This window comes from Moschus berezovskii, chromosome 16 (genome assembly GCF_049115385.1).
Source record: "Moschus berezovskii isolate FMDL1 chromosome 16, NW_MosBer_1.0, whole genome shotgun sequence".
Classification (NCBI taxonomy): Eukaryota; Metazoa; Chordata; class Mammalia; order Artiodactyla; family Moschidae; genus Moschus; species Moschus berezovskii.
The window spans coordinates 34,400,945-34,415,087 of NC_142475.1; the positions used below are offsets into that span (position 1 = coordinate 34,400,945).

At 41.8% G+C, this 14,143-nt stretch overlaps 1 protein-coding gene across 1 annotated transcript in view; it reads left to right on the plus strand.

Annotated features, from left to right (window-relative positions):
• The window catches only part of SLC30A8 (solute carrier family 30 member 8), a 39,923-nt gene extending 26,333 nt beyond the window's left edge, over positions 1-13,590 (plus strand). Inside the window, exons 5-8 of the mRNA XM_055432476.2 lie at positions 4,049-4,199; positions 6,901-7,006; positions 12,024-12,158; positions 13,445-13,590. Of these exons, the coding sequence (XP_055288451.2) occupies positions 4,049-4,199; positions 6,901-7,006; positions 12,024-12,158; positions 13,445-13,590 (538 nt within the window). The remainder of the gene's footprint in view (positions 1-4,048; positions 4,200-6,900; positions 7,007-12,023; positions 12,159-13,444) is intronic.
• The last annotated feature ends 553 nt before the right edge of the window (positions 13,591-14,143 follow it).

Below are 14,143 nucleotides of genomic sequence, written 5' to 3' on the forward strand. Positions count from 1 at the left end.
TACATGGTAAGAGAAACTTTGCAAACGTGGTTAAGGATGGATCTTGAGACGGGCAGATTATCCTGGATTATACAGATAGGCCCAACATAACCACAAAAATCCTTATAAGAGGGACGCATAAGGTCAGAGGGGAGAGATGATGCATTGCTGACTTTGAAGATGGAGGAAAGGGCCTGGAGTCAATGAACAGAAATGACCTCTAGAAGCTGGAAAAGGTAATAAAATGAATTTCCTCCTGGAACCTCCAGAAGGAATGCAGTCCTGCCCGCTTTCTGACCTCCAGAACTATAAGATAATACATTAATGTTGTTCTATTTGGCCACCTCATGCAAAGAGTTGACTCTTTGGAAAAGACTCTGAAGCTGGCAGGGATTGGGGGCAGGAGGAGAAGGCGACGACAGAAAAATGAGATGGCTGGATGGCATCACCGACTTGATGGAGGTGAGTTTGAGTGAACTCCAGGAGTTGGTGATGGGACAGGGAGGCCTGGTGTGCTATGATTCATGGGGTCGCAAAGAGTCGGACACGACTGAGCGACTGAACTGAACTGAAGCCACAGAGTACATCACGAGAAATGCTGGGCTGGAAGAAGCACAAGCTGGAATCAAGATTGCTGGGAGAAATATCAATAACCTCAGATATGCAGATGACACCACCCTTATGGCAGAAAGTGAAGAGGAACTAAAAAACCTCTTGATGAAAGTGAAAAAGTTGGCTTAAAGCTCAACATTCAGAAAACTAAGATCATGGCAACTGGTCCCATCATTTCATGGGAAACAGATGGAGAAACAGTGGAAACAGTGTCAGACTTTACTTTTTGGGCTCCAAAATCACTGCAGATGGTGATTGCAGCCATGAAATTAAAAGACGCTTACTCCTTGGAAGGAAAGTTATGACCAACCTAGATAGCATATTGAAAAGCAGAGACATTACTTTGCCAACAAAGGTCCGTCTAGTCAAGGCTATGGTTTTTCCAGTGGTCATGTTTGGATGTGAGAGCTGGACTGTGAAGAAAGCTGATCGCCGAAGATTTGATGCCTTTGAACTGTGGTGCTGGAGAGGACTCTTGAGAATCCCTTGGACTGCAAGGAGATCCAACCAGTCCATTCTACAGGAGATCATTACTGGGTGTTCATTGAAAGGACTGATGCTGAGAGTGAAACTCCAATACTTTGGCCACCTCATGTGAGAGTTGACTCACTGGAAAAGACTCTGATGCTGGGAGGGATTGGGGGCGGGAGGATAAGGGGACGACAGAGGATGAGATGACTGGATGGGATCACCGATTCGATACACATGAGTTTGGGGGGACTCCAGTAGTTGGTGATGGACAGGGAGGCCTGCCGTGCTGCGATTCATAGGGTCTCAAAGAGTCAGACACGACTGAGCGACTGAAGCCACAAAGGTTCTGTGGTAACTTGTTATGGCAGCAACAGGAAACCCAGATACCTTCTATGATCACCTATCTTGCAATGTAACGTGATACATGCAATCAGGTAGGTTCACGCATAAAAGTGAAGAAGACAGTGAGAGTAGAGTGGCATTTTAAACATTTTTTTTAAAAGAGAGGGTACAAAGGAGTCCTTGGAATTAGAGGACAATCTGAGCATGCATACTTTAAATGAGTTCCTCTAGGTGCTGTCATATCCTGACCTTGTACCTGCTTCAGTTCCTTACTTCTTAGTTTGGGACCCATTGCTCAGAATCTTTAAACAATCAGAAGAGTGGTATTTGATCTGCTGTCACTGATGAGATCCCTAATTTTACGCAGTTAACTTGAAAATGCATTTCACATTGGCAGTGGGAGAAAAAATATGGAGAGATCAATACAAGTCTATCACTCCTAGGAGACAAATAAGCCATCATCTTTGCATAAGAAGAATAATATGTCCCCAGGACAGCAGCAGCAATAAAAATATTAATAATTTCTGAAGAGTCATTGTCATATAGGCTGTGTCCATGCTGCCTAAGGATGAAGATGCACCCAGTTAACTACCACATAAATCTGGCACCTTGATGACTGAAGCTGACTTTCTAAATAGATACCATCCACATTTTCTTTTTACGGCAACTGCTTTCAAACTCTGAGCCTAATATTGCAGGTGATTTTCATACTTACAAAGACCAGGGAATTGAAAAGCATTGACTTCCCTTCACAAGGAGGCAGTTTTTATGGATAAACATACTGAGTGACTAAAACGTTTACTTAGAGAACTGGGATTACAGATTTCAAGTGCTAGATGCTGCATTGTCTGACTACAGAGATATCTGAACCATAATTTGGGCATAAATCTATTCCTTGGGAGCCAAAAATCAGGGCAGAAAGTTCTAACAGAATTTGCTAAGGGATTCTAGGATGAAGGTTATTGATAGAGCCTTAAGGCTAAGTTTTCTCTGCCTGAAACATTTCCTCCTCTCCTAGCCCATTTAACTCTAGTATAACCTTTCAAACCCAACGCAATTGCTTTGTCTGTCTAACTAAATCAGACTCCCTTGTTGTACTATCTGTAGCACCAGTTCTTAATAGGCTTAGTATAATTAGAATTTTCCATTTATGTGTGTCTTTTTAGAATCTCTGCCATCTCCATCATACTTAAAGTTATAATGGGAAGGGACCATGTCTGTTTTCACTGTTATGCTCCAAGTATTTAACAGTGCCTGGCATATAAAATGCCTAAATAAGTTTTTTTTTTTTAAACATAAAGTGAGTAAAAGAATGAATGGCAATGGGATGAGCATACATAGCAGGCCTATAAACTGCCAGGCATACACGGCTGTCTAAAGAACTTTAAATGGTAGCTTCTAATAGAAGGTGAATTTCTGCTCAAACACTAACAATATAAAGCCTGTACATTATTGTAATGATCAAATCTTGATGAATAGAAGTCATTCTGCTTTGTGACGATGGCCTGAGATTTAATAGACACTTTACCTGCAAACAGACTGGGGTATGTGGCACTGAAAAATTATTTTTTTACGCCTTTGTTCCAAAATGCTCAGAAAGTGTTTCTAGGCAAAACATAAGAGATATTACTCCTAAAGTTGTAGATAAACAGAATTGGGTACAGAATTTATGGGGCCCACTACTAATCTCTTGGAATTGGATTAGAGATGTTAAATTTTGCAATATGTTATACACACATAAAACATTTATATACATGAATATATTGCAGTTTTGATAAATCGCTACATATTTATGCAAGCACATTACTCTCATCATTGACCATTAGGGAATTATTCACATTTCAAGTTCTAGTGGAAATGAATAAAATCGAGTAAAATAAAAGTTTAAAAAATTCAACCTTGATGAAGTTCACTGCTTATTTTGTTGTATTGCTTTCTGCTGCTTTTTGCATTTGAAACCAGCACATTTAATTAGGCTCCCACCAAAGCTCAGCTTTAAGTCTAGCTTGGTAGACACTTGATAAATGATATTTCCCCTCCTCATTGTCAAATACTTGGCATTTACCTAACAGATGTTACTCTCTAGTTTTAAATGAAACACAGTAGCATTAACTGGGCTTCCCTGGTAGCTCAGCTGGTAAAGAATCTGCCTGCAATGCAATAGACCCCAGTTTGATTCCTGGGTCAGGAAGATCCCCTGGAGAAGGGATAGGCTACCCACTCCAGTATTCCTGGGCTTCCCTGGTGGCTCAGATGGTAAAGAATCCGCCTCCAATGTGCGAGACCTGGGTTTGATCCTTGGGTTGGAAAGATCTTCAGGAGGGCATGGCAACCCACTCCAGTATTATTGTCTGCAGAATCCCCATGGACAGAGGAGCCTGGTGGGCTATACAGTCCATGGGGTCACAAAGAGTCAGACATGACTGAGCAACTAAGCACAGCATCTTCAATGTCTGTCCTTGTGTGAAAATTTTAAAATTCTGTGATACTCCTGTGTTCAAAATTACTCCAAAACAGTCCATTATAAAGCAGCAATGTTTCAATCCGTTGCCAGTTTGGATAACACAGGCTATTGTCAACATGACACTGCAAAGATTTTTAAGGTTAATCTCATGTGTGCCAAGGACATTGTTTGTTCTTTCAGACTAAGTGTGATTTTACACCAGGAACGCCCTGCCCACAATCACAAAGAAGTGCCAGCCAATGCCAGTGTCAGAGCTGCTTTTGTACATGCCCTTGGAGACCTACTTCAGAGCATCAGTGTGTTAACCAGTGCGCTTATTATCTACTTTAAGGTGAGTATGTTGGAATCTACTCTGTTCCAGTGACTTTATAGATTAGGTGGAAAATGATCTGGTCCTTCATTATTACTTTAAATGGGGGTGGACAGCTGATTTGCCTACACAAATTACTTTACAAGGTGTAAACAAACAAACATTCAAAGCTTGAAACCTTAGGTTTTCCAAATTCATAAGAGCTATGTCTTTAACTATACGGCTGCCAGTCTTTTAAGAAAGCAGTTCTTTTGTCATGGGGTTAAGGTGGACAGCAACAGAACCATGAAGAACTCAGGGTTCTTGGATTATAAGCAACAGAAAAGGTCTCTAGCTCACTTAAGCAAAACATAGATTCACTGATTTCAGAAACTATCCAACTTCTGTCCCAGGCACCATGCTGAAATGAATGTACATGTGTGCATGCATGCTCAGTCGCTCAGTGGTGTCCAACTCTTTGCAACTCTATGAACTGTAGCCCACCAGGCTCCTCGGTCCATAGGATTTTCCAGGCAAGAATGCTAGAGTGGGTTGCCATTTCCTCCTCCAGTGGATCTTTCCAACCCAGGGATCAAATCCATGTCTCCTGCATTTACAGGTGAATTCTTTACTACTGAGCCACTTGAGAAGCGTGAAATGAACGTGATTCAGCTAATTTGTTTTCCTCTTCTTGTCACTCTGCTGAAAATTCATGTTTCGGGGAAATGGAACCCAATTGATGTAGATTGGGTCTTGTATCTGTTGCTTGACTGGGAAGGGTAGAGCCGTTGACTGACTCTTCCACAATGGGAGGGAGAGAACTTCTTTCCCAAAAGAACTGTGTTAATGGAAACCAGAGTAGATCTGGATGAGCCTCTGACCCTAAACAAATATTTACTATAGCTCTCTGTTGGTAGTAACGAGAACTAAAAGACGCGGGTGAGGGCAGAGGTACGGGCAGGTACATAATGGCGGAGAGGGCCATTTGTCTCTGTCCATTTGCGTCATGACTGTCCATTTAGCAGGGACTCTATTGTTTTACTAAAAAACTAAAACATGTAAACAAAAATTATAAAGATATGTCTGAATTCAACTGAGTAAATCCTCACTGAAAGCTTTAAGTTTAAGGCAAAATTGTTCAAGTTGTACAGGTGAGTAGAGTTTGAGAGTACTCTTATCAAGGTCACTCTGGCTGAGTTTCCTAGAAGTAATGAGGCAGAAAGTTTTCTGTGGCACAGAACTTCATCAAGGGCAGGAGAGCAAATGTTTCACCCTGAGGTCAAGGGCTCCAATGGTGAGAGAGCATGAGAATGAGGCCTCAGTGTATACTTTTTGGACTGTATCAAAGATGCCTACCTTGAGTCTGTAACATAACTTAAGAGAGAAAGTTATAAACTGACTCCATCAGCCAAGACCAAGCTCTGGCTGTACCTTGGTCACGTGCAACCTCTGAGCAGATGATTCCCTTTCTCATCATAATTAAGGCTGAAAAGTCACTGAACGCTGTGCCCATGTGTGCATATTTTCATCCATCCTCTCTGCTTCTATTAAGTTGAGAGACATTAAATAAGGTCTTTTGAGGGAGCACTCAAGGATATCTCTCCTCTTCTTTTTTATCCTTGTTTAAAAAAAAAATTGTCAGCACTGGCTTTTCCTGATCTGAAAGAATAGCATTGAAACATGTATACGCTGCTGCTGCTGCTGCTAAGTCGCTTCAGTCGTGTCCGACTCTGTGCGACCCCAGGGACTGCAGCCTATCAGGCTCCTCCGCCCATGGGATTTTCCAGGCAAGAGTACTGGAGTGGGTTGCCATTGCTTTCTCTGAAAACATGTATATAACCATGTTTGATGCATGAAGTTTGATGCATGAAGCAGGGCACTCAAAGCCAGTGTACTGGGACAACCCAGAGGGATGGGGTGGGGAGGGAGGTGGGAGGAAGGTTCAGGGTTGGGGGACACATGTATACCCGAGGCTGATTCATGCTGATGTATGGCAAAAACCACCACAATATTGTAAAGTAATTGCTGCTACTGCTGCTGCTGCTAAGTCACTTCAGTCGTGTCTGACTCTGTGTGACCCCATAGACGGAAGCCCACCAAGCTCCCCTGTCCCTGGGATTCTCCAGGCAAGAACACTGGAGTGGGTTGCCATTTCCTTCTCCAATGTGTGAAACTGGAAAGTGAAAAGTGAAAGTGAAGTCGCTCAGTCGTGTCCGACGGACTGCAGCCTACCAGGCTCCTCCATCCATGGGATTTTCTAGGCAAGAGTACTGGAGTGGCTTGCCATTAATTAGCCTCCAATTAAAATAAATTAATTAAATTTTAAAAAATTGGCAGCACTGGCTTTTCATTGCAGTGAGCAGGCTTTCTGTAGTTGCGCTGTGTGGGCTTAGTTGCTCCATGCATGTGGGATCTTAAGTTACTTGACCAGAGATCAAACCTTAGACCCAACACTGGAAGGTAGATTCTTTACCACTGGACCACTTGGGAAAATCCCTCTCCTTACTTCTTAAATTGTGGGGAGAACATGTCCTATGGTCTCCCTTTCTTCAGTCATTGAGAGTTGAAAGCTTAGAGGGATTATGTCTTCAGGAAGTCTTGACTCTGATTTGGATGGTAAGTGTCAGGAGGGTGAATGGGTGACAGGAAAGGAAGGAAGCGTGGGGGTTTACTTATTTTATCAGTTAGACTTTCTTCAGGGGAGGCCTGGATTCAATGAACTGAAATTCCTTTTTTTTTCTAGCCAGAGTATAAGATGGCAGACCCCATCTGCACATTTGTCTTTTCTGGCCTGGTTTTGGCCACCACCGTCACTATCTTAAAGGACTTCTCCATCTTACTCATGGAAGGTAGGAGTGATTTTCGTATTATTTCCAGCATGTGTGTTTTCTCTTCACTATAACCACAAAAGGAAATGACCTCAAGGCATGCTCACTGCGAGCCTGCATTATAAGGAAAATGTAAACTTATAAGGAATTTTTATGAATACAAGTACTATGAGTTTTATTCATATGGGAATAAATAAAAAAGAATTGGCTTCTATTCTCTAGCAACTATCATATCATATGGCATAGTATAAAAGCAATATGTACAAATACTAGAGATAAACAGTGAGGGAGAAACAGCAAAATTATACGTTTCTTCCTAAATACATGGAAATTACCCAAGAAAGATTGTGTAACTCTGTCTCTTGGGCAAAATTATAACTACTATAATACTGAAAAAGTAAAATGCTTGTTAGGCCAGCAGTTCTCAGGCATTAGAGGCATCAGAACCACTTGGAGGGTCTGTTAAAACAGACTGTGAGGCCCACCAGACAGTTCCTGAGACAGTAGACCCGGATGGGATGGGGCCTGAGAAATCTGAGTTTTAACAAGATGTTGATGCTACTGCCCTGGGGACCGTACTCTGAGAACCACTGGACTAGTGTTTTCATCTCACTTTAGGGGTTCTTCCATGAGGGCACGGGGAGTGATCCTTGGAAAATCCAATCACAGCTAGAGGTTTGCATCCTATCAAATATTCAGAGAATCAAAAACAGCCGGATGTTGGCTGAGCTGCTCTCTTCTGTCCAGCACTGTGATAGACGGTGGACACAGTCTCAGAGGGCAGCTGCCTTCGCAGTAGCTCCTCCTTCCCTAGCTTAGCCTTCACTGCAGAGGACACAGGAAGGGCTTTGTTCTCGGCCGGCACTGTAATCATTGGTAGGTGACTGTGCTGACCGCAGTGAAACAGGAAGTGAAGTCGAAAGTCCTTGGGTGACAAGTGAACGCCCTCGCTTGGCAGGGGACAGTGTATTTGTTTAGGTCCCAGATGATTCCACCTCCTGTCCTGGGGGCTGAGTGCCGAGCTGCAGCTGTTGCTACTTTTACAGAAGCTATCGAAGAGAGACAAGTGCATATACAATTTAGGAAGACTATATTCAGTGTTTTCTTTCAGAACAGCTCTTCTTTCATGATTATCTTTTTTTATGTAAGAAAAAGTGTAGCTAATTATTGAAACTCCTATCAGAAAGGCAGGTAACTCCTACATGAAATATACTTATTTTTAAATTAGGTTTTCAAATTAGGTTAGCATAAAATAATACTTGTACTTGATAAAATTTAAATATATATATGTGCGTGTGTGTGCTGTGTGCTTAGTCACTCAGTCATGTCTGACTCTTTGCAACCCCATGGACTGACTGTAGCCCGCCAGGCTCCTCTGTCCATGGAGTTCTCCAGCCAAGAATACTGAAGAGGGTTTCCATGCCCTCCTCCAGAGGATCTTCCCAACCCAGGAATCAAACCCAGGTCTCCCACATGGCAGGCAGATTCTTCACTGTCTAAGCCACCAGGGAAGCCCAAGAATACTGGAGTGGGTAGCCTATCCATTCACCAGGGGATCTTACCAACCCAGGAGTTGAATCAGGGTCTCCTGCATTGCAGGTGGATTCTCTACCAGCTGAGCTACCAGGGAAACCCATATATATATATATATATATATATGGAAAGGCATACATACATATATGTGTGTAAATGGAAAGGCATAAAATGATAAGACTTCTCCCCATTTTTTCACCTTTAAATTCTCAATCTTATTCTTCAAGCCTAACATCTAATAAGGTAAAAGGTGAGATATATCTTTCCAAAAACATATATGCGTTTACACATATACGTATATGTAATAACACACACACACACACACATGTGTATGCTGTTGCTACCTAGTCGCTAAGTTGTGTCTGACTCTTTTGCAACCCCGTCCCAAGCAAGAGTACAGGAGTGGGTTACCATTCCCGTCTCCAGGGGATCTTTCCGACCTGGGGATTGAACCTATGTCTCCTGCTTGACAGACAGATTCTTTACCACCAAGCCACCAGGGAAACCCTAAATATGTGCATACATATGTGTGTCTATATACATGAGTATGTGTGTGTGTGTATATATATATATATAGTGTGTGTGTAAGTCTTTTATCATACAAACAAGATGACAGGTATTTTGTTCTGCACCTTGTTTTTTTCAACTAGAAATCTTTCCATATTAGTAAATACATAGATAACCTCTTTCTTTTTCATGGGTACAAAGTATTCTATTGTTAGCATCCACTTGCTTATTGATGGACATTACAAATAATGTTTCAATTATATTCTTAACACTTATATCTGTGGACTAATTCCTAGACATTCATTGCTGTTTCAGAAGTTATGGACCTTCTAATATTTGATAGATACTGTCATTTCTACCAAAGAGACCATATAAGTTTCTTTCCCACCAACAGTGTATGAGAGTGCTCATTTCTTCCCATCCTCACCATCACTGGACATTATCAAACTGTTGATTCTCCTCTAATCTGATAGGTGAATATATTATATCTTATTGATTGTATATATGAATCTTTAATTATGAAACCTAGTGAGTGATTTTTCATATACCTATTAGCCTGGGTAGTTATTTTTTTGAACACTAATTTGGGTATTTTTCTGGATGCATTAATATTTTTGCAGGATCTCCATCAGAAAGAAAAAGGTTTCTAGGATGTGATGAACACTGAGGTCCACGGGAACATGTCCTCTTGCTTGTCAGTATTATTTCATAGAGGAAAATAAATAGGAGTAGACCTGCATCCTCCATAAATGTAAAGTGACAAAAGGAGGCAAGAGAAAAAGAGGCAGTGGAATCTTGACTTCATCTCAAGAGTCCCAGATGAATGACAGCATAAGGGAAACTCTCTAGGGATGACACATTAAGCATAATTGTCACCTTTGGGTTACAATACCTGGGGTCTAATGTTTACATAACACTTCACACCCAGAGGAGGGATCTTAGAGTCTGGCATTCCACTTACCCATGTGGCCTTACGAATTCTTCTTAACCCTTCTGACTCCCAATTTCTTCTCCAGTCCAACAGTTCTAACACTAATTAGATCTTAAAGCTTTATAACTATTAAATAAGATCATTACTAGAAAGTGCTTAGCACAAACCTCGACCTATAGTAGGTTCTCAATAAAGGTGCTAATATTATTAATTATTTTATTATTGTGTAATATTTCCACCCATGACTATATGCACATTCTATGGCTAACATGAGAAAGAATTTCTTTGTTTCTAGTACCCCTAGGTTTGTGGAGCTCATAGAGTAAAAAATCATGTTGACCAGATGTTTGTTCTATGAAAAGATATAAAATGGGATAAAACTAAATTCATACTGTACTGAATTTTAAGTTAGCTCCAAGGTGGGAATCCCTATGAGCAAGGTTTTTAAATCCTGAAAAAGGAGGGTTAAGGGTTTCCTATTCCCTTTAAGAAAGTGGTTCTAAACTGGCAGCTCATTTCAATCATCTGAGAGGCTTTTGAAAAAATATTTACGCCCAGGTCCTAGACCCAGAGATCTTGATAGATCTTGATAGATCTTGACAGATTTAACAGAAGCTGGCTTTGATTATTTTTTTTTTAACATGTAGGCAAGCTTGAGAACCACTTCAAAGTAGGGCTGCCCAGTAGCTTGTAAATACCAGTGCAATGGTTCTCTACTTTGGCTCTGTTAGAATCAACAAATGAGTTAAGAAGATACTGATGCTGGTCTTATCCCCAGAAAATCTTATTTAATTGGTCTTGGGTATAACCTGGTCATTGGGATTTCTTAAATCTCTGGTGACACTAATGTGCATCCAAGGTCAACAGCCACTCTGAAAGCATATAGATTTCAGAGCCTCCATCCATAGATGTTTTCTTCAGGAGAATTTTAATGGAGCCAAGGCATATTTATTTGTAACCAACACACCAGGTGTTTGTGTTGTATGTATATAACTGAAGTGGAAGCTAAAAAGTGTTCATCCTTAGAAATCTTTTCTACAGAATCCTCTTTGGATCATCTTTAGTTGACAAGAGATTTACCTATTACATCAAATGGCTTTACCAGAGTGGTGCTAGTTGAGTTGATTTTTAAAAAATTGTTATATCAGCCTGATACCTCTTATGATTTAACCAACCATTGACTAGCCAGCCAAAGCAAGTGCCCTTATATTTTCAAATCCTATCATCTTCTATGTGACAATCCTTGCAATGTTTGAAAAGGGTGATTCTACTTCCCTTCACCTTCCCATCTCCAGGTAGAGACACTCCAGTTCCTTCAGCCCCAAAACATAGCTGACTGGCTGCCAAACTCCCCACCTTTGTGCACGTCCCACACTACTCGTGATGAAGAAACAATGATGAAGTCAAACTACTACTTTCTGTGGCTTGAATAGTAAACCCTTACTAATGTACTTAACAGAAATTCTACAGACAGAATAATGAGATGGTATTACAACATTAGGATCTCCTATTATCATAGTTCGCTAAGGGACTGGTTGGATAACTAACAATTGTATAGCATTAGAGTTTACAGAGGACAGATGTTTTCTGAGATGTTTTCAGAGTCCCCAAAGGACTCTGTTAACTACATATTGCTTTTATTATGCCTATTTTACTACAAATATTCTGAGGATTAGAGAAGTTCCAAGTGCTGGCTAAAATTCACAATAGTTGCAGTCAGAATGCCAACCCAAGATTATTCAATACCAAATCCCATGGGATTTCACTTTGCTTTCCAGATAATTGCAAACATAATTGGGGGAAATACACTCTGGAAGTGAAGGGTAATGACTGTTTTGATGGTCACAGAGTAAAATCTGCAAATATTCTTTATGAACCTGTGGCTGATGGCAAAACCTTTGAAACAGGTGAATCTGCTTTTGTAAACATTTGAAAAGAGAAACCACAGATGGAGAGGGCAAGGTAGTATTTTATTAAGTAGTCTGCAGCCTCAATTAATCTTTGCCCTGAGCCACATTTCATGAGATAACCTCCTAACCCCAGCCTCCTGTGCTCTCCTCTTGGCAGGTGTGCCAAAGCACCTGAGCTACAACGGTGTGAAAGACCTCATTTTAGCCGTGGATGGGGTGGTGTCTGTGCACAGTTTGCACGTCTGGTCGCTAACAATGAACCAAGTGATTCTCTCTGTTCACGTTGCTGCAGGTCAGTGAGTTTGGTAAACATCCTGGACAAAAATTCAGTCTTATCCTTAATGTCAGTAATTTCCCTCCTTTCGGAAGAGCAGCCCTGGGTGTCTGCTGCATGCCAAAACAATTGTAATGTGTTTTGTGTGACCAAGGGCCTTTGAAATCCCCTTCCCTGTGCCAATGTCGTCATGGCAACAGTGCTACTTATGACCACCCTGGAGGTCGAAGGTAGAGGTTTAGAGAGTAGAACAAAAGGATAAAACGCCACCCAAGCTTCAAGGCCTTAAATTCTGTTTGACTTGATGTCCTATTGGTTAAAGGAGTGGAATGAATTTAACAAGAAACCTTCACTGATTATCTTTGGTGTGTGAGATGTTTTACCCTAGCATCAAGGAGAGAAAGGTGAAGGAGACACAGGTCCCATCCTTAAGATTCCAAAAAGGTAAAAGATATACTAGTCAGAATTAATGGTGGTTCCTTTACTGGATGGTTAGCAATTCTTCAACCATATGAGAGGACTCTTGGGATGTGAGGTTTACCCTTAAAAACTACTTTGTCAAGTAGAAGGTGATTTTGCTCATGATACATCCTAGGGCTGAGAAAATGGGCAATGGCTCGGGAGACAGCTCAGACCAAGAATGATATATTAGACTGCTGAGAAATAACTCATGAGGTTACTTAGAGGCAGGATACAGGAAGAGTCATTGGAGGACTGTGCTTTCTCAGACATCCTCATCTCAGCTGAGAGGCTTGGATCTGGCTGCAGGGAATTTACAGCCTCCCCTACACCAATATTTCACTGCAAATGGAAGGATCTAGTAAACACTCAGGTTACTATGGAGGGAACTTCACAGCCTCCTGATACCTTTTGGGAAAAGAGAAAAAGACGGCAGAGAGGGTTGCTGCTCTAAATGTTTTCTGGTTCTTGTCACCATCCTTGAGATAAATTGTGATTATATACAAGGGTGAAAACTCAGAGAACCCATGGAGCCAGTGAGCAGGGCTGTATAAGAAACAGCAGTTCTGACTTGGCTTTTTCATGGCTTATCTCCTCTGTCACACTCAGCCCCTAGGGACGCCAGACCCCAGAGAGGACTGTGGGCAGAAAGTTCCCATAGTGACAGGGCGCTTGGCAGCCGTGTCTGTGTAAGTGTAGCCGACTCTCAGCGCCATCAGGGCTCCTTTCCAGTGCACTGCCTGTGCCCTACCTCAGCAGCAGAGACAAAGTACTTGAAGCCGGAGATGAGCCGTCACCCCTGTGTGTACAATCAGTGCCAACCTCTCTCAGTTCTTTATCAACAGCAGCCAGCCGGGAGAGCCAGGTGGTTCGGAGAGAAATTGCGAAAGTCCTCAGCAGTCGCTTTCCTGTGCACTCACTCACCATTCAGATGGAGCTGCCAGCCGACCAGGATCCCGACTGCCTCTTATGCGAAGACCCTCAGGACTAGTCAGTTGCTCTGCCAGCTCCCCAAGTTTGACAGGCCACTGCGTGCTGCTCCACAGTTTCTAAGAAACCAACAGAAGAAGTCTGAGAAACTCATGATACAGAACGATGCACACTGTATCCTTTATTTAGCTCCATCCACCATAAGTGAAAACGTGCTTAGATTCATCAGTCAATTGGATTCTTCACCCATCGGTAGCTGTGTTCATTCTAGAAATGTATGTATAGATTATTCCTCACTGGGGCTGAAATAGCAGCTGTTTGTAACCACAGGTAATAGAAAGTTCACCTCCCTTCAGTAACCCAGCCTGAGGCTGAGTGGGCAAAGCTGAACTCAGGAAGGAGTCTTACCACGAATCAGTGGCAAGGAAAGAGTCACAACATTTATTCCAAAACATGAAAAGCAAAGAAGGGTCAAGTCAGGGGTAAAAGAGAATCTTGAGGTCCAGTATTCTTACCTAAAGAACCCCATGGACAGAAGAGCTTGGCAGGCTACAGTCCATGGGATTGCAAGAGCCGAACATGACTGAGCACACACGTATGCATGCATGGCTCTT